General features: G+C 55.1%; 1 protein-coding gene across 23 annotated transcripts in view; it reads right to left on the reverse strand.

Annotated features, from left to right (window-relative positions):
* CTBP2 (C-terminal binding protein 2) overlaps window positions 1-26,112 on the reverse strand; it is a 173,530-nt gene that overhangs the window by 2,854 nt on the left and 144,564 nt on the right. For all 23 annotated transcript variants that reach the window (XM_024253338.3, XM_063727803.1, XM_054523025.2 and 20 more), the window contains 7 exons: window positions 12,189-12,343; window positions 11,798-11,942; window positions 6,694-6,900; window positions 3,235-3,449; window positions 2,623-2,753; window positions 1,979-2,106; window positions 1,473-1,590 (listed from right to left, as the gene is read on the reverse strand). In XM_024253338.3, the coding sequence (XP_024109106.1) occupies window positions 1,473-1,590; window positions 1,979-2,106; window positions 2,623-2,753; window positions 3,235-3,449; window positions 6,694-6,900; window positions 11,798-11,942; window positions 12,189-12,343 (1,099 nt within the window). The remainder of the gene's footprint in view (window positions 1-1,472; window positions 1,591-1,978; window positions 2,107-2,622; window positions 2,754-3,234; window positions 3,450-6,693; window positions 6,901-11,797; window positions 11,943-12,188; window positions 12,344-26,112) is intronic.

Below are 26,112 nucleotides of genomic sequence, written 5' to 3' on the forward strand. Positions count from 1 at the left end.
CACACAGACTTATCATCCATCCAGGTAAAGGAGGAGGCATCTCACTATGGTAGCCACCCCACCCCTAGCTCCTGGCCTGCCATCCTGTCACCAAGACCTTCAGAAGGACTCTGATCATTAGGGTCCCTTCCAGTCCCTTCCTCAGTGCACCCATACTGTTCTAGGGGGCCTAAGAGCCCTGGCTTACGTGAAGGATAAATAACAATGAAGACATGAAGAGGTGGGCCCCCAACTCCACCCAACAGGAGAATATGGTGCTGTGATGGGCTCAAAATACTTTTGAGGGCCAAAAGGACGGGACTGGATAAAATGTGAAGACAGCCACGTGACCTGCAAGCACCAGCATAGCTTCTTCAAGAGTGTCAGAGCCTTCATTACACAAACTAAATGCACCCTGGTCGTCACTATGGCTACAGCAGGGGATGTGGCTGGAGACATTTTCAATCATCGTGAGTGGGAGTGGGAGGTGCTACTGGCATCCCATGGGTAGAGGCCAGGGATGCTGATAAACGTCCTACAATGCACAGGACAGGCCAGGCCTCCCACGAGAGAATGAAGAGAATGATCTGGCCCCAATGTACCTATTGCCAAGAGCTAGAAACCCTGGTTTAGAGTATGCAAAAATTTTTCAAGGCTGCAACTTCATTCATTTATGCATGAGGGGGCTACTGATTTTCCTGGGAAGCCAGCAATAATGGGAGGGGGAGTGGGAGAAAACCGATTTGTGCATGGAAAATACCACAAAAGAAACCACTTCTCCCTGTGAGGGCTCCTGTCTTTCCCCCACTCTGCGTTCCCAAACATGGCTCCAGTTTCTTAGCTGACCCAAACTACAAGCATCATTCTTAGTATGTGGACAAGGTCATTATCCTGAGTTGACTGTACCAGAATGCCTTCTGCGGACATAAGATTCAAATTGGAAAATGAACTTGCTCACAGGCCTTTGCACTTGAACATCTTATCTATGTCTATGTATACGTTTCTCTTTGAGAAGCCCTTTTTTTTTTGGTGGTGGGTGGGGTCGGGGGTGTAGCGGCGTTGTCTCACTCTGTGTCCTAGGCTGAAGTGCAGTGGGTGATCTCGGCTCACTGCAGTCTCCACCTCCCAGGTTCAAGCACCTCTCCCCACTTCAGCCTCCCTAGCAGCTGAGATTACAGGTGTGCGCCACCACACATGGCTGGGAAGCCTTTTGGTTTTAAGATGGCCTTAGAATGAAAGGCAGTTCCTAGCGCCTGTGGTCAATGACATCTGACCGAACACACCCCCTTTTAAAATAGGAGCTTCTGTTTGTTCCATGAAATTAGGCATTGGAAGAAATGGGGGCAGTGTACACAGTTCCTGCTGAGAAGGCCGATTGTTCTGACCCTGATTTAGCATCTGTGGGAGGTAAGCTTCCGCCAAGTTTGGGCTTCTCTCCCTGGGCCCGGGGTGTGGTGCTCACAGGCTGAGACAAAGTCAGTTCCTCTTCTCACCTGTATGTGGCACCATTGAGCTCAGGATGAATTGCTTGCTGGTCTATTACTGACCAAGGCGCTGATGTGACAAAGAATTCCTTGTTCACACAATTTCTTAAGCTTTCTGGGATGCGACCTAGGGTAAGATGATTAAAATTAATCATATTATTTTTACAAATCAGAGTAAGTTCAACATTACACCTGTAGCTGCTTATGTGGGGAAATAAGCATTTGTAAAAATGTAGAACATCCAAAGGCCCAAGTGCTTGAGCTCTTCAACACTGACCTTCAGCCTCTGTCTGCCCCCCACCCCCGAGTTTATAATGTCTGGGACTAAAGGGAATGGTTCCCTCTCTGAAGTTTAGTTCATGGCTTACATAAATAAACAGGGCCCAACTCATATAAATTTGATGCTAAAAGTGAATTCTACCTGTCGAGAGCCGCCTGCAGCCAGCAGGACGGGAGCCAGCTGTACTGTGGAGCTGACGCTGCCCTTGGCAGGCCAGAGGCACGGAGGGGCTCACCTGTGATGGCTCGGCGGATCTCGGTGGCAGCTGCCTCCCTCATCTCCAGTGACGCCTGCTCACTGTACCAGGCAGTGTGAGGAGTGCAGATGAGATTCGGGGCATCTTTCAATGGACCCTGAGCAAAGCTAGAAAAATGTAGAAGAAACAGAGTAAGCGGGAAACGTCGCATACGCTCCCTGCCCTCCTCAGCACGAGGGAGCTCTTGGTAATGAAGAAAAGTAGCTACATAGATAGTGTGGATACAGGAACATCCGTGATGGTATTTCATGAAGGCTGGGAATTTTTGAATGTAATTATCCAAGTTGTGTAAGATTGGTAGATCAAAAAGCCCAATTCTATTGAAGGCTTGTCCTGCTCTAATCCAGGGCAGAGATGATGCCTGTCTGTCTAAAGACCAGAACCACCACTACACCCCCACCAATTTTCTGCCTCTCCTTTCCCTGATGACCTCTGGGAAACTTCCAGCCCTTTTACAATTAGAATACAGCACAATCCTTAGAAGAACAGAGACTGTAAATGTCATCTCTGGAGTTTCCTGCCCAGGGACCTGTTTGGGAAAAGGGCCTCGAGTTCAAAGTGTGGGGGTCAGGTGTGGAGTTGGGCCCTGTGGGCTCCTGGTAGGCGGCAGGGGCAACACGCACCTGAAGGGCTCTGACTCATGCACGTCGAGGGCTGCCCCTCGTATCCTGCCCTCCTTGAGGGCTTGTGCTAAGGCTTTCTCATCCACCAGGCCACCACGGGCTGCGTTCACAAGGAATGCTCCCTGCCTCATCTGTGGAAGGAAAGAAAAGCCGGTTACAAGCACACTGGCATGGTGGAAGACTCGTACCAAGGTTTAAAGAAGCAAGCTGCAAGCTAGTTTTGTTGGTCTGGTGGTTTAATGTGTGTGCTGCAGTTTGAGGGAAGGGAGTGGGAAGTTCTGGTGATGGCTGGAAGCCAGGGCCGTTGCTGCTGATCCTGAGAGGAAGCAACACGGTGGAAAGGCTGGACTGCGCTGAGCTGCTGGCCTCTTGAAAGGTTCTGGGAAGCTTTGGAAGCTGGGTCCTGGCTAGCGCCTGTCCTTCTCTGCTTAGCCTGGCTCAGCCCGAGGAAGGGGCTTCACCTGGCTTGTCACTGGTTTGTTGCAGGGCCTCTTCCCTGCTCAACAGTGTATCCAGAAACCATCTCCATTGCCCTCTGTGTCCCTCTTGTGCCCACAAGCAAGTGCTACCACCTTTCGACAGAAGCTTCCATGGCATCTATTTTCAAATTACCTGCTTTATGGTAAAGTCATTGATGAGGTGGTGGTTATGTTCGTTGAGATTGCAGTGCAAGGAGACGCAGTCGCTCTGATACAGCAAATCCTGCAGGGTGTAGACCCTCTGCACGCCCAGGGACCGCTCGATCCCATCCTGCAAGTAGGGGTCATAAAATATGACGCTGAATCCAAAGGCCTTGGCTCGAACTGCAACCGCCTGCCCCGTGCGACCTGTACAGAAACAGAGCGTCCAGGTGAGTGAGTCCACAGCCCACGCCCCAGCACTGCCACCTCCATTGCTTCTGAGCTGAGTCCGGGCTTGGCATCCCCGCTGGTAGCTGCTGCTGGAGAAACCATGTGCCCAAAGCTTAGTGAGGCCTGAGGTGAGCACTGCCCGCGAGGGGCTGCCATGGCCGATGTAGGACAGGTGAGGACCGCAGTGCTTGCTGCTTATATTGGCTACAGCAGGATTTTTGTTAAAAACAAAACAAAACAACCCTTCCTTGTTATTGACATTTTCAAACACAATTAGAGTGTTCTGACAAGCCCACATGCCCCGCCGTCACCACCCGTGTCCTCCGTTCCCACTCCTCTCCCCACTTGTGTGCACTGCAGGCTTCTTAACATGAGCTTTGTGTTTGAAAAACTTGCTCTCAATGTAACAGGGAGTGATGTCCTGCCTCCTCATTGCTGGGCTTGCTCCTGCAAAGGGTGACAGGAGCACAATGGCTCCCTGCAGGCTGGCCCGAGTGCAGACTGGCCACGTGCTACTGTGTTCTGGGCGGGAGGCAGGGCACATGACCATCAGGCCTGGACCTGTCCCACTGGTGGGGCCTCACGCCCATCTGCATTATGCAGCCTGGGCCTCCCACCAGCTATGTCACAGGATGAGGAGGTGTCTCCCACTCCCCAACGGCTGTCATTTCATAAACCCATGGGGTCCCCTCGATAGCACCTCCAGCTTCCCAGAGCAGTTTTCAGCATTTTGAAAACAAAATGGTTAGTGTTGATGCTCGACTGGTTCTCTTGGAGATCACAGAAGTAATCTTTAAAGCCATGGCTCCAAGGTGCAGGCAGGAGAAAGACAAAGATGCGCATTTCCAAGCAGGCAGCCCGTGTTCCAGGGGTACCTCAATGCTGGATGGCTCCTCCTCCTGCAGCAGCTCCATCTAACTGACGGCCTGGCTAGGACAACTGCCGTAGTTTAGAACAAAGGTTGAATAAGGCCAGTCTGATCAGGGACAGCTGCAGGGCAACTAGCAAGGCACGAACCATCACGCCTCTCCTCCTCAGTGTCACCCCCTACAGCAGGCAGGACTGGACGGTGGCAGGGACGGAGTGGGAGATGGCTCTCTGACGCACTGTCAACATGAGACTGAGGACCCCAGCATGCAACTGCTGGGAGCTCACACTCCACAGGACCCCCCACCTGCCTTCCCCTGTTCCTGCAGCCTCCATCCCCCTCATGGCGTCTGTGCACAAACATGCTTCAATCAGTGGGGCTCACACTGCAGATCCAGGGCCTGGAGAGCCTGGGGAAAAGCAGCCCAGAGCACCAAGCCCAGATTTGGACCGTGCCGACTGCTATTTTTTTTTTTTTTTTTTTTTTTTAACAAGTTCACAAACCCCTTCAACTTTATCCATGAGATTTTCTGATGACCCAATGACTTAATCCTGCTACTGACTTAATCAAAACCCAGTCCCTACAGAAGAGACCTGCTCCCCCGTCACAGCGCCCCCCGGCTCCCCACGGCGCGTATTTAAAAGCACAGCTCCCACAGGCTGCCTTTCCTTCAGTTTCTGTCCACGCCTCCAGCCCCAGGCTGCCCTCTCTTGGCAGCACTGTCCCACCCCGCCTGCTGCACTGAGCCCGCTGGGCCTGGGGGACTCTTGCTCAGTGGAACCTGAGGCCAGCAAAAGCTCTTAGCCCAGGATGGCTGTGGCAGCGACAGTCCTGAAGGCTACAGAGACACCTGGAAAAGGAACAAGGAGACCATGACAGTCCCTGTGCTGAGGATCCAGGGTGGTGGTGGCAGTGGTTAGTGTACAGTCTCGAGAAAACAGGGCGGCGGCAGGGGGCTGAACTGACCTCTATACACGGAGAGGGTTTTTAAAGTTGAATGATAAGGGCACAGCTACAGGAACGACCCTGGGAAGAAGTCCCGTGATGGCTGGAGTCAGAAGCCCCTAAAACAAGCACTTCCCCAGTGAGGCCCCACCGTGCACCCAGGGTGCTCACGACCACCCCCAGGCTCTGCAGCCTGGCCAGAGACCACTGAGGCCCCAGGAGGGGCTTCAGAGATGGAGATGAAGCTGCATCTCCGAGCCATGAGGCCCAGTGGGGCCTGGACAGAGGGAGCCTGGTGTTCACACACCACATCCGCTTTCGAACAAAGTCAAAACACAGTGGGTCCTTTTAAAAGATCCCCAGCACCCGGCATTTAAACTCAGACCCCAGGTGTCGGGCGAGGCCTGACCCAGGAGATCATAGCCTGTAGAGGGGACGGAAAGATGTGCACTCCTGGAAGCGTCCAGCAACTTCTGCCTTGTTCAAGTGGCACCCCAGGTCCAGAGCGGGGCTTGTGGGGCGAGGAGCACGGGGGCTTCGTCCTCGGAGGCGTGGAGCTCCAAGCAAGGGCTGAGCAGCAGCTGGGAGTCTCCCGGAGGCCAGAACATTACTGGCCCCGTGTGCACATGCATCTTCTTGGAGTCCCAAAAGGCAGATACCATGTATCCCACCAAATATCTACTTACAGATTGGGAAATTGAGGCAAAAAGCTCAGGTAATTCCCACAAGGCCACAGAGCTGGTAAGCGGTGGGGTTGAGATTCAGTGGCAACGGGCCGAGGTCTCCTGGGTGCGGTGCGGACCCTGATGGTGAGCAGGGTGGGGACCTCCTCGAGCCCCCGTGGAATCAGGCTTCTCCTTGGCACCGGTCCCCCACCACGCTGAAGACCCTCCTGGGCCTCTCCTCACATCTCCTTTTCTTGCTCCCTCTCAGGAGAGCTTTCCAAGCTGATGGCCTGACTGTGCCACCCCAACCTGGCATTTGAAGGCCTTCAGGAGTGAGGCCATGCCCATAACCCGGGTCTCCACTGAACCCTACGCCAGCCCCTACGCGAGCCCCAAGCCTGGCTGCTTCTCTACGACACACCTCCATACAGCCCCTGCCCTTCACCCCTGCCCAGGGAAATTTAGTGGGCACAGCGCCTCGCCTGCTGTCCCACAGCAGAGAATGGTATTCTAGCAGACAGCAGTGGACACGCATTCTTCCAGAACCAGCCCAGATCCTGCCTCTAGGGTGAGTTCCCTGATGGGTGTTGACTCGGATCTCCTACCCCGTGCAACACGGGGAGGGTGCTGGCCCTGCCTGCCCTGGCCTCAAGAGCAGGCTGGGGTTGCCTTTCCCAAGGGGTCCCCACTACACCAGCCCGTGTCGGAGGGATTGGGGGTCGGCGCAAAGGGTGGCACGTACCAAAGCCGATGAGGCCCAGCGTCTCCCCACGGATGCGGGCCGCTCCCGAGGCCACCTCGCGGATCTGCTCCACGCTCTGAACCCGCGTGCCTTCCCGCAGTGCCTGGTACAGCCACGTGTTCCTCCGGTACAGATTGAGGATGTGGCAGATGGTAGAGTCCGCCGTCTCTTCCACGGCTGCAGATGGAATGTTGCACACAGCAATTCCTGAAAGGGATGAGGCCAAGGCCAGAAATGAGAAAACCTCAAGATCAGTGGGGAAGCCCCTGGGCTCCCAGCCCGCCCTCCTGAGACAGGGTTGTTGGCACTGGGGGAGGCCCACCTTATCGTCTAGCAGACGCGGGGCTGGGCACGTGGGCGGTAGGCCCTCCGGCTCTGATGCTTGGGAGGCTCTAGCCCCAACATCCACCCCTCCCTCCCAAGGAGGACTTTTGCTCCAGGACGTGGCTCATGACCAGCCCAACTCCTATGGCTGATCTTGGGCCTGACTGGCTTCCTCCCAGACTTGCGCTGAGTCCCAAGAAAGGACCTGGAGTGGCAGGAAGCCAGTGGACTTAAGACCAGACTCCTCCAAGTGGACCCCACTCAGGCTCAAACCCTTCAGGGTCTCCCTCATGGAGCTGGCAGGGGTGACAAAGAATGGCTTTTGGTTTTAAGGTATGCTAATAGTTTGATGCAAAAAACACACATTTTAAACATACTGGTTTTAAAAAAACACCTCCACCCGCACATGGATGCAAGGGCTGGCCCCGGGAACGGAACTGATGTCTGAAGCGTGTGTATAGTCGCCCTGTGGTCCTGTGCTCAGCACCCTGCTCTGCTGGGAGGAACTCAGAGCAGACAGGATGCCCTCCCTGACCCATGGAGCAGCCTTCAGGTCAGGGCCAAGGGTGGCTTGGGGTGAGCCCTCTGGTCCCACACGAGCTGCAGAGACCAGGGTCAAGTATCTCCCAGCACAAGGCAGCTGTGGCTTGGAGAGTTAACCCAAGTCATAGGCACAAAGGGCCCTGACATTTACCCTCCCCAGCCAGAGGGTGTCTGGGGAAGAACGAATGACTGCCAGATACAACAAGGGTGCAAGTAGGCAGAGGGCCAGGCTGGGAACGACCCCTCCCTACACCCGACAGGTGGAGATCCAGAGGCCTGCTTGCGGGGGAGATCCAGAGGCCTGCTTGCAGCAGAGACCAGAGGGGCCGAGCCAGGGGTGGGGCCCCAGAGGGTGGGCTCAGCAGCCAGCCTGTGGCTCCCAGTTGAGCTCTCTGAGGAGGGGTGTGGTTATCTGGGCACCACGTCAGCCCAAGTGAAAAGGTTCCCTCCTAATCCCAGGTTTGGGACCCCCTAGGAGAGTGCCTCTCCCAGCAAGGGGTGCCCAAGGCACTGGGACAGGGCCACCTTTAAGGCAGCCTAGGACTTCTCTATCTTAAGTCCTGAAGATTGGGGTGGGAACAGATTGGGGGGGTGGGGGATGGCAATCACCAAGGCAGCTTCTTCGGCTCTACCGGACGGGAAACAAGACTAGTGGGTGCTGCGTGGCTGTCTCCCCACAAGGGCCACCCCTAGGTCTAGGGCCTTGAGAGTGACCCCCTCAGCAGGACACACAGCTCAGAGAAGGTGAAGCCACTGTGAGCAGGTCACCCACCCACCCAACGCGGCCACTGAGGGCTCCTCTGGGCCACAGACACCTGCCAAGGGAACAGTGTGGTTGACTGTGACTGAGGCCGACCAACTTTCCCACGAGCTGGATGCCAGGAATCTTGCAGGAAACGGGCCTCGTTCATTTGAAATAGCTCAGCAGAGAAGCTGGGGCTTGATCACATGCCATGTTATTATTAGAGTCAGATAGACTGAGGCCGATGCCAGAGGTTCCAGAAAATCTTTGGCGGTTGGGACAATTTTCATTCCTCGGGCGGGCTAAAGCCCAGCAGGGAGGCCCCGCAGCAGAATCACCCTCAAGGACACTGGCTCCGTGCTGCTGCCAGGGCTGGCTCGGCCATGCTGCCCGGCGTGAGCAGCAGCAGCTCCTCCTAGGAGATGATGCTGGCTGAGACCCCCCACAAGGCCACATGCGTAAAGGCACCCGGGTGGGTATGGCACAAAAAGGCAGGTTGAGGCAGGACATCCGGTCACTCTTCTCACCGAACTTGGGCATTCAGCTCCTTGGTTCCAGTGCTCACCGGAGTGTAGAGTCCCAGGATGGGGAAAGGGTGCAGGAGGAAGAGCTGCCGCCACTACCTGGGATGGAAGAACCTTCCCACCCGGACCGCAGCGGCGCCACTGCCAGGAACCTCCATAACCTCCCCGCCCTCTCGGAGGGAGCATCTTCTTAGCTGTCCTCTGTCGCTCTGTGGATGCGGCCTCCCTTCTGGATGAGTCAAGCTGATCCTTCAAGTGCCACACGACGGGTGGCTCTGATACTCGCAGGCTGGGCCTCCCAGTGTCCACAGAGCCCGGAAAACGGCCCCAAAGAGGCAAGCTGCTTTTCTCTCACGGTCAGTGCCATCGTGCTTTAATCCCTCCGTGAATGCCACTGGCACGGAAACCACATAAACCAGCTTGCTAGAGGCGGCGGGGGTGGGGAGGGCTGTAGGGCCCTCCCGAGGCCTTCCCCTCGTGTCTTCTGGCTCGTGGGGAGAAGTGCAGGTGAGCAGCTTCCTCCAGCCTCGCTCTGCTCTCACCGTGAGGGCTGACTCTCGCCCGTCATTCCAGGGCTGACAGCGCAGAGCCTTGCGATCCCAGAAGGCGTCACCAGAGGCCTAGTGCGCTGCCTCGTGCAACATGGACGGCCCTGTTTTCTGGGCCTGCCAGGGACCCTCTTTCATCAGGAGAGGGCCTGCCTGCAGCCACCTGCCGCTCCCAGCCCTCAGCACAAAAGGCCCGCTGACCGCATGATGTGGGGAATGTGCATTCAGAGACAAAGGACGTCTGGACAGAGGCTCATTTTCCGCCTCTAGAGTCTACATTCGAAAAGTGCCCTTCAAAAGGGCCCCGCAGATGTCTTCCAAGCGCCCTTATCAGATGGGACCAGGATCAGTGAAAATCCACCGCTCACAGCCCTTCTACATTTTCCAAAACCACAGTCCCTCATCCTGGTCGTCTTCTGTGGGTCTCAGAACTCAGGGAACACAACCTCCCATCTCGGCCTTCCCAGGCCCCCCGTCATTGAGGCCTTGGTGCCTTTCTGGCCCCACTGCCTGTGCTGGGGCACTTCTAGAAATGGAGAAAGAGGAAGTTCCACAGGCAAGGACCTCCCCTCTCTCCCTGGAAAGCAGCGTCTGGTCCAGCCGAGGAAGGGCAGGGTCAGCACCCGTATGGGCCTGGGAGCTGTGTGGTGAGGGGCCGACGTGCTGGAGAACCAAGAGGTGTGCGGGGAATAAGGATTTGAGAGCCCCTGGCACATGAAGCTGTATTCTCCTCTGCTGTTCAAACCTGGGATTTCAGCTCTACCCAGAGCACAAAGGACATTTGTTTTCAAACAAAAATATCCTTGTTTGTGCCAGGGAAAGATGGAAAATTTTAGTTTATATTAAACACGCTTTTGAAGACTCACATCTTCCGGAGTGTCTTTGTTCCAACAGAGGGGCTCGGAAGGACGCCGTGGCTGGTAGCAAGTGAGGGGTGTGGGGAGGGTGAGGGGTGGATGTGTGAAGCTGCTGCTTCCAGGACCCTAAGGGGTCTGGAATCTGAGTGACCCTCTCTCCCTCCCTGTTTTTTTGCTTTGGGATTTGCCCGTGGGGCAGCCCCACCCCACTGCGTCCTGACCCCTGTGAGTATATGGGCAGCTCCACTGCTCGCCCGGCTCTCCAGCCCTGCTCCTGACACCAAGACCCACCCAGTGCTTCCGGTACCTGGGTGCTGCTCTGAGTGGCAGTGAGGGATTCAACTAAGATTCTGACCCATACACTCCATGCCCCAGGCTAAGGCTGTGGAGAGACAGCTGGAGCCCATGGAGGTGGCCTCCCTGAAAACGTGGCCGGTGGTGCCAGAGGGCAGGATTCTCAGATGTATGTAACGCTCTGCTCACACACGGAGCCGATTTGACACCCAGCCCGTCCCGGAAGCACCGGGACCCACTGGGGCCTTAGCCGATGGGAGAGAGGTGGGGAAATAGCGCCTGGGCTATTCCTGGAGCACAGGAAGGGCTGTTCCGAGGCCAGGCTGCTGTCTGGACCACTATGCCTGGGTTCTGAGTGGTTTTGAAGTATTCCTAAGCAGCCTCATGAATTTGGGGCACCTCAGCACTCGTAAGGCAGAGTACAGCCCCCACCCCCAAAATGCAGGGGTGGCGTGTTCCAAACACAGAGCAAGCACGGTGCCCACCTGGCCCTCTCCCGAGGACGCTCGATGCCAGCGGTCTGCTCCTTGTGCCTCTGCACTCAGCGCTCACGAGCTCACACTGGGTGCTGGGCAGAGGCCCCCCTCAACATGCACCCCCAGTCACAAGTGCATGGGGACAATAAGCAGCTTTGAAGCCCCCAACTCTGGGTTCGCGCCTGCTGCCTCTGCTTTTCTTCGGAAGCCTCTGTCATCAACTGTGTTGGGCAGGGGTCTACCTGCTTTGGTGCCAGCCTGGGCCACATGCTGCTAAGGCTGCCCTTCCAGAACGGGAGGCCCAGGTTCCCATGTGGACAGGGGCCTAGAGCTGTGCACGCAGCAGGGGTAGTTTAGGGGACACCCACAGCAGGGGTAGTTTAGGGGACACCCACAGCAGGGGTAGTTTAGGGGACACCCACAGCAGGGGTAGTTTAGGGGACACACCCAGCAGGCGTGGTTTAGAGGACATGTGGCCAGTTGCATTCTCCCCTCTGGAGGTGGCACTGGGTGTCTCCAAATTGAGCCCATGCCAGCTGAGTGTTGCTCTGAGGGCAGAGATGCCTCACAGCCCAGCAGACCCCACACAACAGGGGCCAGCAGGGACTATCCTACCTGTGTCATGTGAAGGCAGGGCCGGCAAGGTGCTCCACAGCCCGGCCTGGAGGCAGCCACTCTGCTACAGCCAGAAGTGGCTGCTCCGTGGTCCCAGTTCCAGCTGCTTCTCCGAGCCCACCCAAGCAGGGCCCACGGAGCTCCGGACAACTCCAGGCAGCCAGTGCGGCCTCGCACTCACCGAGCTCACCGGCAGCCTTGATGTCCACGTTGTCGTAGCCGCTGCCTATCCGCACAATCACTCTCAGGGCCTTGAACTTCTCCAGGTCCTCCCTGGTGAGGGTGATGGTGTGGTACATCATGGCACCCACGGCTTCGTTTAGAACCTGCGTGGGAACAGAGCACAGGGTCGGAGCCCCACCCCGTGCAGCCCACCGGTGCCACCTGGCCTGGCCCCCTGGCCCTATCAATCACCCTTGAACCCGAGGCTGAGGAGTTCAGTAGGAAAGCAGGGAACAGGGGTTTTGGGGCCTGCCAGTTACTCGGGGTGATCTAATGGGGGGATGCTGGGGAGGGCCGGGGAGGAAACTGCCAAGGTCAGTGCAGCCCCTGGCCGGGCAGGGTGGGCCCACCTTCTCGTGGATTTCCTGCGTGGACTGCGCGTCACAGAAGGCCACGGTGGCCAGGTCCTTCAGGATGGGCATCTCCACAGTGCAGTCGCGGCCGTCCAGCAGCGCCACCAGGGGGCGGGGGTGCAGGGGGCCGTTCATGATCTGGGGGCGGATACCTGCACGGAGGGAAGGGGTGAGCACAGTGGGTGGGTGGGTGGGTGGCTGGGGCCACAGGGTGCGTGGAGGGACAGCTCCCCACTCATCACTCAGGGCAGGGCTTGGGCAAGTGAGGGCGGCGGAGCAGCGAGGGCCCCGTCTCCACCTGCATCACCTCCCGGGGAGCCACTGCCATGAAGAGGAGCCACTTCCCATCCACTTGCGGCTCTGGTTGGAGACGCACACGGCTGCTTCCCTGCCAGCAGACCATAGTCCCAAGAGCCTCAGGACCATGGGGCCCCGAGGCCAGCACAAGCTAGTCCAGCACAGGACGGGTCCTCGCACCGCGTGCCTCCCCGCCTGCACCGGCACCAGCTGCCCCTCACACAATATGACAGGGGATAAGGCATGTGTATCCGAGGGAACTTCCTGGAGAGGCCCTGCACAAACAGGCAGCCTGGGCAGGCTCCTCCAGCCCCTCTCACCTGCGCTGGGTGAGAAGAAATGGCGAGTCTGGGGCAGGGAAGGTATACCTGAGGGCAGGAGGCCTCTGGGGGCTCAGGAAAGCAAACTTCTCAAAGGACCCCACAGCAAGCAGCTCTCTAGACAGGCCAGAGCCATCATATTAATCCTGACAGACTTCCTGGTGCTGCCAACAAGATGAAGGGACAGCTGTGAGGACAGAGGGGCCGGGGCGACCCCAGGAAGGGCCCCAGCGGTCCTTCCCACAAGTCTAAGTACAAATTCTCTAGCTACTTCATCTGGACCAGCGCGGCTGCATCTAGATGTTCAGCAGGGTGGTGGAAGGCCTTACCCTGCCACACTACAGAGGCACATGCTTGCGCCCCGTGCACATGCAGGGCAGACACCCTGCGGGGCCCACCCAGGATGCAGCGAGAGCCTCAGGGCCTGTTTTCTCTCTTTATTCTGTGCAGCAAACCCAGCAGGCTCTGAAGACCTCAGAGACAGAGAAGCAGCATTTTCTCCAACAAAAACTGCCCCCTTCAAATCCATCCTTGGATTTTGTAGGTCCTCCTGACCATCTGCCCAAACCTCACATCTTCAAGACCCACACCCTGGACACAAGAGAACAACTATCTGAGTTCCAGAGGTGCAATCTGCCGAGATGCCAGGAAGGGGCAATGTCTCTTGTCAAATTAGAACTCTTTAGCCTCAGATTAAAACTTTGGGGCTTATCAAGTTTTCAGATATCCAGATCAACCCTGACGGCGGCCTTACATCCCCATCCCCTCCCTCCCTCTGAGGCTGGACGGTCCAGGCCATTGCTCCAGGCTGAGCCCAGCCTGGTGACCCACCATGGGTAACCCAACCAGGAAGGTGTGACATTTCCGGGATCACTGGCCTTTGACCACAAGGCAGCAGGCTCAGGGCCCCACAAGCAAAAGCAGGAGCCTTCCACAAAGGACAAGTTCATCTGTGTGGCCTCCGCATTCCAGCCCTAACCTCCTCAAGGGCTCTCGGTAGTCCCCAAGCTGGCCACTTGGTGGGGACGATGACTGGGACCCCAGCCACGGGGGGCTCCTGCTGGACCACCAAGGCTCATATTCCGTTAGCCACATGCTCGGAGCCGAGGAAGGAAATCCCCCTCCACTGGGGCCGTGTCTGCGTCCTGTTAAGACTATATACAGTGCTGGGGAGGGACGGCCCAGGGCACCCGCACCAGCCCTGCATGGAAGGCCGTGCTCGGCCAGTGGGACTTGGGATAATTGTCTCTTTGAACACAAAGTATAAAAAAGGCTTTTGTCCCAGCCTCAGAAGAATGGGCTGGGGGAGCCAGGGCCACAGCCAGCCCCACATGGCCCCCAAGCTATGTGCAGTTCTCCTGCCACCCCCGGCTGGGAGGAATCATGGTCCCTCTCAGCCCTGAGCGGCAGCTGCACCCGATGCTCAGACACCAAAGGCGCACGTGCACCCAGTCACTCCTGCTGCTGCCCCGACATCCAGGTCCCCAAAGCAGGGTGTCCGCATGGATCCGCACTCCAACATCCTTCTGCACTAGGAAAACAGGGCAGGGTAGGGGGAACATAAGGCAGGGACGAAGGCCAACACCCCCGTGTCCTCACCAGCCCACGAACTGTATGAGTGGACAGGAAGTGTGCAGCAGAAAGCTGGACACCCCCTCAGCTCATCCGCGAGATCCGCAACAGCACTGTCACCTGACGAGGAACCCGACACACATGGCTCCCACCTGGGCTCCTCTTCTCTGCTAAGAAAATGTTACAACTGCCAAATTCCAGAAGATTCTTTCTCTTTCAGTACACTCTTCTGGCCCCCTACTTGAGGTCTGAGGGCGCAATCCTGTGGGGCCTGGAAGTCCTGGTCTCATGCCCCAGGCGGTCGCCCACACACAGTGAGGAACACCCCAACTTCACTTTCAGGGGTGCTGGCAGGATGGTTATCGGAGAGAGTGCCTGATTATAAGAAATCCAAGCTGTTCATTAAATGGTAGCCACACAGGAAAACCACGCTGGGCTCAAGGTGGGAATCCAGAGCTGCTGATGCGTCTGGGGAGCCTGAGAGGCCATTGTCACGAGATGTCCATCCACAGCATCATCAGTGCATGGATCCGTTACCAGGGTAACAAACTCCAGGTTGCCTAGCGATCGGCTCCCTCCCCGACACGGGTTGCCTTTCTCGTTGGTGAAACCCACCCTTTACCCTCCCTGATGGCCGGGCACGCAGAACGTGGCTGAGGCTGGCCCAAGAGACCTGTCCAAGGTCTGAGGCTCGAATCCTGGCAGCAGGTCCTTCATGGCAAGGTGGGAAAAGAGAAAAGCAAATGGGTTCTCGTGCTGGGAAAAGATGCCGGGCACGATGGCCGGAGGTGCGGGGTTGGGAGTGGGTGAGATGCTTGTGTGTCCTGCATGAGGTGCAGGGATATGGAGGCCACAGGAGACCACCAGCCCTGGGCATGAGAGCTTAGCTGGGACAGTGCCAAGGTTTGCTCTAGAAAGGAAAGCACCATCTTCCATGTGCTCCTTCAGTCCCAGAAGGAAACTGTCCACCCACACACCAGAGAATCTGGACTGAAATTCAAGCCCTTGCCTGGCAGCTGCTGCCCCTACAGGCTTGCTGGAGCCTGGGGCAGAGGTTTCTCATAAGAGATGAAGGTGCAAACAGATCCCTCATCTTACCTCACACAGGATTCCTGACACCTCTTTCAGGCTTCTGACAATTTGAGCAAGTTTTTAACATATTAGGATGTAACTGACACATAGAGTAAGATTCATATACATTAAGATGGAACACGACCCTTTCAGGGACGTGGGGTCCCCAGGCCCAGTGGGGGAGGATTGGGAATTTGCGAGGAGAAAGCCCAAGGCGCAGTATGTAACGAGGGCTTCCGAAGAACTGGGCTTTATGCTAAAAAGCCATGGCTTCCAGTTGCTATGCACAGCTGAAGGCCTTTTCCATGCACACAGACCACAAGGCTGACAAGAGTCCTGCAGTGCTGCTGTTCTTCCCACTTCACAGCCCAGGAGTCAGAGCTCAGGGTGGCCCCGTACCACGGTGCGCAACCACGAGGTATGAGGAAACACTTGCGGACGAGGGTCACAGGGCCCTGGTGCCCTCTATGCGTTATTTTTCCTTTCTACCATCTCCCACCAGTAAACCTGCCTTGTCCATTTCAGGACAATTCCAGCTGCAACTGGACACATCACGGAAATGACATCAGTGCCTTACTGTTGACAGCTTGCCCACATTAACTGTGTAGAGCAGAAAGCCCTGCCGGCTCCCCTGGTATCAATTACTATCTGGTTTCAGGCTTGCGTGTGCACCAGGACAGCCCTGCCCCTCCATCCAGGATGCGCTGTGCACCAGCTCGAGGCAGTGCTGACACCCATCCCTGGGCCTGGTATTGCTTAGAGCTGCAGCTGCAATAAATACTTGTGAAATGAGAGATGCTCAGTCAAAAACAAAGTCAACGCCAGGCCAAACTGCTGGAGTTTTGTGAACCGTAACCAGACACCCGGGAAAAGCAAAGTCTGCGGATCTCACAGATCCTAAGGCAGGTAGATCTCAGGGAGGATGGTGGAAGGATCCGGAGCTGGAAAACGCTACATTTCATTGTGGGGAGCTGCTGCTTTCTCGGATACAGGCGGACAGGCCTGGAGTTGACCTTCTGGCTCAGTACCATGCAAGGCAAATGGGATGCTCCCCTGAGCAGTCACCAGAAGGAAATGGATTGATCCTGCCACAGAAAGCTGCCTGCAGTGTTTCTGAGACCCATTTTCCAGTCTTCCTAGACACTATGTGAGCTAAGCTGACATCCTTCCAACAGAAATTCTCATTATTTAAAAATGATCTATAAATGGGTTTCTGTTGCTTGCAGCTCAAGACAAACTGCCCCAGGGTAAAGGCTTTCCGGATTTGAGGCTTCTACCCCAAAGCAAAGCAGCTGCAATGATCATTTCTGACATAAGAAGCAAAGGCTGGCTCTGGCCTTTTTTTTTTTTTTTGGAAACAAGAGTTTCACTTTTGTTGCCCAGGCTGGAATGCAGTGGCACGATCTCCGCTCACTGCAACCTCCGCCTCCCAGGTTCAGGCGATTCTCCTGCCTTAGCCTCCCAAGTAGCTGAGACTACAGGCATGTGCCACCATGCCTGGCTAATTTTGTATTTTTAGCAGAGATGGGGTTTCGCGATGTTGGCCAGGGTGGCTTCGAACCCCTGACCTCAGGTGATCCACTCGCCTCGGTCTCCCAAAATGCTGGGGATTACAGGCAACGAGCCACTGTGCCTAGCCGGCTCTGGCCTCTTTTTTTAAAACTCACTAGATTTTATGGAAGTTTCCTGACACCGCAGCAGTCTCAAGACACCAGTGCCTGAGTCACTCCCTGTTCCTGACAGGGACTACAGCTGCCCAAGGACAGACACTGGCCACATACCCCAGGGTTGCCCCTTGAAGCCCCTGCAGGTTGCAGTCTTAGAGCTGACCGAGCTATCACATTCATGAGAAGAACCGCTGCTCAGAGTCACAGCAGTGGCCTTCCAGGAGGGAGCCTCTGTAGAATGAAGGCAGTTGCTGGAATTTGCCGGGTGCCATCACCAGCTGCCCTAACACAGATGTTGTAAGAAGTACTCGGATCCTTCCACAGACGGGAGATCCAGGCAGGCCTTCCAAAGATCCCGACAGAAGGCGTCAGAGTGCTGCAAGCAGCTCCAAGCTGTACAAAGTAAAGCAGAGGTTCCTCTTCAAAGACTTTCCTCCCCGTCTAATTAGGAATAAATACTAACTTCTCTTAGAGGCAAAATTTATTCAAAGATCTGTGCTAACAATTCTTAAATATTTGCTAGCCGTAATAAGGAAATCAATGTACTTTATGTTCTTAGCTCCTGCAATTTAGCCTAAATATTTGCCCTGGCATGCTTATACTGGTCCAAGCAAGCATTAGATCATAGCCTGTTCCTCTTCCTTATTTGAAGGTGTTTTTACCTTTCTCAACATTCCACAAGTTACTTCCTCCTTCCTTTGTTCCCCTCTACCTTTGCCTCTTTAAAAAAGTTCTAAGTTGCTAGCCAATCGGGATGAATAGAGAGTGTGAGGTCCGTTTCCAGCTGATGGAAACCGGACACAGCAGTAGGGTGGACGCGTCAGGTTATAAATGACCCTGTGTCCTTTGTTGGGTGAACTCTCGTGGGAAAACTGCTGGAGAGTGTACCCTTTCTGCAGAAAGTAAAAATGGCCTTACTAAATAAATTAAATTTATGTTCAAGTGCTACTTCTTTATGGCACCGGGGAACAAGCATTTCAAACACAGCCAAGAGATCTAATGCTTCATCAGCCCCTAGGACCTGCGGGTGGCCTGGGAGGCAGGAGGAACCTAGCAGCCGGTGCGGCTCCCAGCCTCATGCACAATGATCCAGGCAGAAAGAGGAGACAAAACCACACAAACTCCAGAGGCCGGGGCGGAACACAGAGTGACCCAACACAGCTGAACCTGAGGCCCCGCCTGCCTCCAAGGAAGCCCCACTTAATATCCCACTGATCCCACCAATCTCAGAAAAGCTTCCTCTTAAATGCGGCCTCCTCCCCAATTAAATGGCTGCTTTCTGCAATCCAGCATGACCCGATCCTCACTGGCTGAGCTTAGCAGATCTGATTTCTAGAAAGCCAGACACAGAATCAGAACTAAGGTCTGCTAAGAGTGTTATTTCAGAGGCTTGGGTTTCTACAATATAAAACTGAAAATTGTGACAGAGCCAAGCTGGGGGCCAGATACTGATGCTGGGACGTACACAAGTGCCTCTCAGACACTTGGCATTAAACTTGTAAACACAGCTGCCTCAGTGGGTCTACAGGCCAGCCCAGCACACAGGGCTGTGGAGCTCTGAGTGGGGGAAGGCGGTCTGTGGGAGCCTCGTGTTGTCAAGGTAAGAGATGTCTCCCTTGCTTTGTAAACATGTTTAACCATGTTATAAAAGCTGTTCTAAACCGTCAGACGTGGGATCTAAACAACAACAAATGTTCTGCAGTTGGCTGATCTGGAAAGTGAGCAAGCCACGGTGACTCCCCCTCCTTGTGTCCCCAGCAGCTGGGAAGGTGCCCGTTCCCACAGCAGCTGCAGAGAAGACTGTGGGCAACAGGCATCTCCCCTCTGCCTTTCACGAGAAGGACCACAGGAGCAGGGTGCTGATGAGCGGGTGGCTCCGGGAGCAGCTTCAAGGCATGATTTGGAAGAAAATCTGTGTTGCTAAGAGTGGCACTATTTTAAGGTTAAAAAAAAAAAAAAAAAAAAGCAACTGCTATTGGAAATCTCAGCTTTGTTTCTACGTTGTTATCTGCTTTTTCATTTGGCAAATGGGCTTTCTCTCTGTGTTGCTTCTGGGAAGCTCTCCCAATGCTGCGTCCACTTCTTTGCCCAGCTTCCCAGAGGCTGCGATTCCATTTTACAGTCTCAGTAATGTATAGGCAGTATGTGCTCCCCCAGAATGGAGAACCCAATCCTCGAGTTTTAAGTGTCACCTGACACGCCCAACAGATTCCCTGGCTCATGTGCACACACCTCCCACCATGCAATGCAAGCAAATGCGCAACCCTTATCTCTCTTTCTGCATTCATGGCAGACATCACTAATCGATCCCCACATTCTTCCTGAAGCCAGGACCTCAGCCCTGGAGTCACGTCACACACACCAAGCTGTTGAAGACCTGGCCCAGCTGAAAATGATTTAACTCAATCTTGGACAAGGACTGGCCTGAACCAGGGACTGGAAGACAGCGTGAGGAGAGAATGAGAGAGCAGTGTGGTACAAAATGAGTGCTGGGAAATTTAAAGAATGAAGTACACCTTCTAAACTTAGAAAGTGGTGATGGCTGTGCCGTCACTGTGTACATCCTTAGCAGCTATAGGGATTATCCATATTTTCTCCAGTGAGGTACAACCAGGTAGGAAAAAGCTCGCAATCTGCCGCATATTCAGCCAGCCCACTCCTCACACTAAGAACACCAGGATCTTAGTCTTCCAAAGTTGGGCTCTTACTTGCGAACAATTTAAAAGGGTTTATGGCAAAGGGTTCATGTGAATTACCCCTCAAGTTCCCCTGCCTTTCTGTAAGGAGGGAAAAAATTGAGTGTTGGGAAATCTAGCTTCACCAAGGCCACTGAGCACCCAGGGGCTGTGCTGTTTGGGGTGCCCCACACCAAGTGGGCTCCCCAGAAGGCTGGATGTGCCCCATGGGGAACCTAGCTTTAAGCTACTCCACGGCTTCTGAGTTTGGCATTCTCTGCAAAGTCAGCTGGAGGTTTGGTGAAGAAATGGCCACAGGAACGCCTTGATAAATAGATTTGCTTCTTAAATAAAACATGTATCTGAATGAGTCATGATGTGACATGTGAGAGGCTCCCAGGTAATCTCCCTTGTAGCTCAGGTGACAGCTGGACACAGAGCTGGCGAGGCAGGAGGCTCCAGGTACCCCTGTCTTTATCCAGCCAGTCAGGTGCAGTCTGGTGCTCCCCAGAGCCTGGGCCATGTTCTCAGGCCCCCAAAAGCTTTCTGGGTGATCATGTTAATAACCAAGAGCATGTGTGGTATCTTCCAGGGTTGGGAAGAGATGTCCAGACCTACACCATCAAGTTCAGAAAAAAACACAAGATACAAACCCCCCTGAAAACAAAGCTCATCTGCAACCCTAGAAAGACAAGCACGTGCAGTCACTTCAACGGGTTCCTCAGAGACCCCCGGGGAGGCTGCAGCCCGCACCCTGCAGTGGCCACACCACGCTGAACAGAGGAGCACAGCGGGCCCTGAACACAGGAAAGTGACAGGTATTTTCCCGGTTTGTAACGGAGTTTAAAATAAAAACAAAACCAAGAGTGACGTTAGGTGCCTGAAAGTGTTTTTAGGCACTGGTGGCTTTTTGGAAGCCCAGACACCATCCTGTTGGCTGCCTCTGGTGTTGAGTGTTCGGGCTCCGGCACCTTCACCTATCCCTGGGTGCAGCTCATGTTCTGGGGTGAATTTTTGCCCTGAGGAAACAGGTGCCATCCACCCGGGGCAGATCCAACAACCCCACCCAGCCTGTGTGAATGCAGACACTGCTGACTCACTGGGCCTGAAAGATCCGTGAAGGGACATCACCAAACACGGTGCCTTAGAAGGCATTCCCACAGCGAAGCAGCCAAGGACGTGAGGCTCTGCTTCTATTTTTGGTGAGACACGCTATGTGTGCGAGATTTCCCCAGTGGCCCAGCCTCACATGGGTGGTCCTGGGGCTCTGGGAGGGAGGACAGGATGTGGGGATAGAAGCTGGAGCAACAGCCAAGCCTGAGGAGCAAGGAGTAAGGATCGTGGCTCCCACTGGGTGAGGCTCTGCAACATACCCTCCTGCTTCCCAACACGGGGACGGTTACTGCAGGGACGGGTGGTCAGGATCTCATGCACAGGATGGGGACACTCTCAGCCACCACTCTGGCTGGGGACACACATCGTCTGAGTCCCCTGTCCAATAAACAGTTCTGGTGTAATCTTCCAGGAGGACTGCTTGTTCTCTTGCTGCTGGCACGCCAAGGTGAGATGCGCCCTGGGGTTCCAACTCCCCCACCTGCCTGTGCCTCTGCACACCCCACTCGTGTGGCCGCTCCTCCAAGCCTCTGTGAAAGAGATGAGCCTCAGGGCATCGCCAAAGACTAAAAATTGTTGTTGTTGTTTTTTTGACATGGAGTCTCACACTGTTGTCCGGCTGGAGTGCAGTGGCGTGATCTCGGCTCACTGCAACCTCTACCTCCTGGGCTCAGGTGATTCTCCTGCCTCAGCCTTCCAGATGGGGTTTCACCAAGTTGGCCAGGCAGGTCTCGAACTTCTGAACTCAGGTGATCCGCCCGCCTCGGCCTCCCAAAGTGCTGGGATTACAGGCATGAGCCACCGTGCCCGGCCAAAAGACTAAATTTTAAGAAGCACAAACCTGCCAAGGACAAAAAGGGGCTCCCATATGACTATCTGTTCACCCTGGTGAACTCACTCGTCAAAGCCAGGACTGGCTGGTCCACCTAACTCATTCCTCCTTGGGAGGTGCCCACCTCGCCTCTCCAAGCTGCCGGCCAGCAGCAAAGAATGCTATGACTATGGCGATGGGCCTTCTGTCCCAAGGGTGGCAGCTGCCAGCATGTGGTTCCAGCCCACAGCTCCTGAACTATGAGATTCTCAATTCAAAGGCCCAAGCTCCGAGTTGTGAGGTGGTCTGGAGCCTGTTGGAAAGACCACCAAGAATGCCCACCGTCTGCTCAGCCTCACCTGTAATGAAAACCGGCTGCCTGCAGCCAAGGGGCCGCCTGGGACACCCCCACTTCACATACCCCATGTGGGTAGAGTGCATTCTGTGCCACGGTAATTAGACACAGACCAGACTTTCCCAGGATGTGCCTGGAAGCTGGGTAAATACCTGAGACTGGAAATGCCTGAAGTTGTAAAATAGTGAGTCTCATGCCTGGCACCGCTGGCTGCCGTCAGCCTCTTTTCCTTAATTGGTTTTCAATACTTTATTGCAGCAATAAAATCACCTATGCACCAAGAACCCAAACACACAGGGAGTCACGTTTCTGGTAACAAAGGGATGGTAAACAGTCAGCTCCTTATACCATATGCTGAGCATCATGCCCATGGAATACAGCCTGTCCTATTTAGAAGGATGGTCACGGCCACTTCTCTTGCACCCTCCACACAACCCTGTGCCGTAGGCGCTGCTGTTTCCCCAGCAGGTAATGGAGGTGGGGGGAACTTGCCCGGGGTCACACAGCGAGTAAGTGATGGAGTCAGGACTCAAACTCAGGTCTGTCTGACACCAGAGACCAAGCATGCAACCCCAGGGCCCACCGCAGCGCAAACCACCTGTTGGATTGGTTCAACTCAACAAGCTCTGGACACTGGATAGACAGACATCATCAGGCCTGGCCCTCGGAAACAGACAGGTGATCTTGCCTTGGCAGGCTGAGGTAGGTCTTAAAGTTCTCTCTCTTTTACTGCAGGAATGTGATTGTTCGATCTATCAACCAGGCACACAAAATCAAGAACCAAGGACCTGAGGCTTCTCACCTGAGGCATGTGCTGTTCCCCGCCCGGTGTCTCTCTAGATCTTGCAGCCTAAAAGAGGCCTCATCGTGGTAACCGTTATCAGAACCGCAGAGAACAGAAGGGCGCATCCAAGCAAGTCCGAGACGCCACAGGATGGCAACACGTGTGTGCTGGCCCCACTCCCCAAGCTGGATGCAGGGACACACGGTCCTCCTCACAGTGTCCTACTGACCCAGCAGGCATCCATAGCCCTGGTGATAAGAAACCTTGTCCTAACCTGGACAACACGGTGAAGTCCCATCTCTACAAAATTTACTGGGCGTGGTGCCACGTGCCTGTAGTCCCAGCTACCTGGGAGGCTGAAGCAGGAGGATCCCTTGAGCCCAGGAGTTCAAGGCTGCAGTGAGCTATGAGTGTGTCACTGCACTTCAGCCTGGGTGACAGAGTGAGACTTGGCTCTAAAAAATTAACTGAAAAAATAAACACCTGATCCAAGAAATGGATCTATGTCAACTTGGCCCTTAACACTGGCCTCTAAGAGGGTTTATGCGAGATTCAATGCACACGAGGTTGACCTTCCTTACAGGAAGCAACCTCTTGGTGGCCTCCTGGCGAGTGGCCCAATTGCTCTGTGCCTCAGATGCCTGACCCCGTGGGGCCTCTGGCCAGGCAGGACTTGCCGAGATGGGAACACCAGGCCTCCAGAAAGCACTGACTTGGAAGGAAGCACTTCCCCTAAAGTCTCGGGAAGAATGAGCTTAGGGAGCTGAGTTTCACCCAGTTCTGAGCCGTGGTGGACAAGACCAATGACCACAGCTGCTCAGAATCCAGGCTCTCCAGGTTGAGCCACCAGCAGCCGCCTTGCCGGGCAGGGACCCCTTCTGTCCTTTTAAGCAGTAACCAGAGAGAAGGGCCAATCATCAGATCTCACCTCCAAGAGAATAAAAACCAAGAAAAGTGAGCACTCGTCAACCCAAGCTCCCCATACCAAGCAGTTTTCCTGGAAGATACTCCGCGGTGTGGAGGGTGTTTACCAGCTACCACGTATCTGCTTCCTTGGGTAGAGGAAAAAAATGTGCTCCACATCCCTCGACAGAAGGTCTGAGTGACCAGAGCCCGAGGGAGCTTCATAGAGCAGTGCCGGGGAAACCTCCGTGGTCAATCCCGCTGTGATTGTTCGGAGACTCACTTCTCAGGCAGCAGATTCATGGTGCTGGACAACCAGCCAGCAAGGTGGGAAACCCTGCTTGCCAGCAAGTGACCAACACAAAAGAAAAAACTAGTCATCCCTGCCCAAGCAAGGCCATTAGCTTCTCTTTGAGTCCTGCACTGTCCCCAGAAGAGCCATGGCCCAGATGGAAAGAAGCATTGCTGGTTTTCATGTCAATGCAAAAAATCAGTGACAACCCAAAGGCCACAAACAGGAAATGCGACGTCTGTTTTTGAAAGGGAGCCTTTGCTGTGCGGTCCCTGGTGTGGCCTGGCCATCCTCCCCTGCCCTGCTGGGGCCACAGCCGGGCTCCCAGGGCTCCCTCTGTCCACTCCCGGTCTTGCAGTTGGGAGGGCGTCCCGGAAGCCCATGCAGCCCAAACCCTAGAGGACTCCCTCTGGCTCTAGTGGCCCCAAGTGCTCCCCGAAGCACTTCTAAGAAGGCGCCTCGCCCGCCCACTGTGTGGGTACCGCTGGTGGAGGTGTTGGGTGAACAGCTCTCAAATTCTAAAAATGTGCCCCTGACCACAACAGAAGGGGATGTTTGAGAAAAATAAGAGAAAATAGAGATGAGAAAAGAACGAATGGTTGCCAGAGGAATCTGGCAGAGGCCAGCTGCTGCACACTCACTCGCCGGCCGCACAAGAGGCTGGGTGCTGGGCTGGCAGCGTGTCCAGTGTGGACACACACGGGGCTGGGTGAGATTCTGCAGGAATCTAAAAAGGCCACAGGCAACCCAGAGATGGCACGGGATGGTCCAGTCTGACTTCTCACTGTGTGAAAGTCTGAGAACGCCTACAGTGCGCTGGGTACCCGGGTCCCTGCACCTCACAAAAGGGCTCTAGCACCACCTGCAGTGACAGGGGGAAGGGGACGGTCAGGGTGCAGCGAGACTGGGGCCTGGGACCCTTTAGTGGGTCCCGATCAGGCTGAGGAAGGCCATGAGGCCACGCCCGCCCTTCCCAGTGCCCCAAGGTACAGGAAGTAGCAGCAACCAGGAGGGCAAATGCCCTGGATGTTCCATGAACCCACAGCTAGCCGAGCGCCACTGCCAAGTTCCAGGGGGCACCACTGAGTCACTGCCCAAGGGGACGGCTGCCCATGAGTGCCGGGACCAGGAGCCCTCTGGATGGCTGCCCCGGCCGCTGGCTTGTCCCTTGGAATCTGATGGACCAATTCCACCAGTGCTCCAGAGAAATGAACAATACGTCCTCCCGCAAAAGGACCCTGAGTAGCCTGTAGCCTGGCAGACCCAGTCTTAATTTTCTCACCTTATTTCCCAGGCTGAATGTCCACAAAAGCAAAATAACACCCTCCTCCTTAGCTATGGCAGCCAAGGCTAAGATGGGAGAGGGAGAAGCCTCATGCTTGCAGCACACTCTTGTTTTTCGAGTGGTCCTAAAACCCAAGAGGAAAGTGATCCACAAGGTCTGCTCTCCAGCAGGCCAGGGGCCAAGAGCGCTGCGCCCAGGCCCAGCTCACAGCCAGGAAGTGAACATTCTCAGCACAACAGCTGGCTGGATGCCGCCTCCATTCTTCTTTCTTCTCTAACTTTTTCTTAAAATGTAATAACTTCTACAGCATCCCAGGCTCAGAGCCCAGTGTACAGGAAAACACTAGAACCCATCACAAAGGCATATTTATTCCTTCATATAAAAAGCATCTAATAGGCAAATCCCCAGTGGGGAAACGTATTGGGTTGAGAGGTCAGAGGTCAGCTCTAAGCACCGTGGATGGAAGGGGAATGGACTGGCCTGTGCTGGGCAGTTGGTGCCAACATTCAGTTCCGCAGGCAGAGCTTCCTTCCACCACGAAAAATCCCTTAATACAATCCCTTAGTGAGGCAGGGCCAGAAGAGGAGGTAGGAGCCCCGGGGGAAGTCAGTGCCAAAGAACAGCTGACTGTATCCAGCCAAAGTGCAAGAAGAGCTTAACAACTTCAACCAGGATGAGGCCTTGGTGAAATCAGAAGGTGACAAGCTGGAAGCTGTCGACGGGTAGCGGAGGAAGGTGCAGGCTGAGGAGCAGGGAGGTAATGCCAGAAAGCGAAC

The sequence above is a fragment of the Pongo abelii genome, chromosome 8 (genome assembly GCF_028885655.2).
Source record: "Pongo abelii isolate AG06213 chromosome 8, NHGRI_mPonAbe1-v2.0_pri, whole genome shotgun sequence".
Lineage (NCBI taxonomy): Eukaryota > Metazoa > Chordata > Mammalia > Primates > Hominidae > Pongo > Pongo abelii.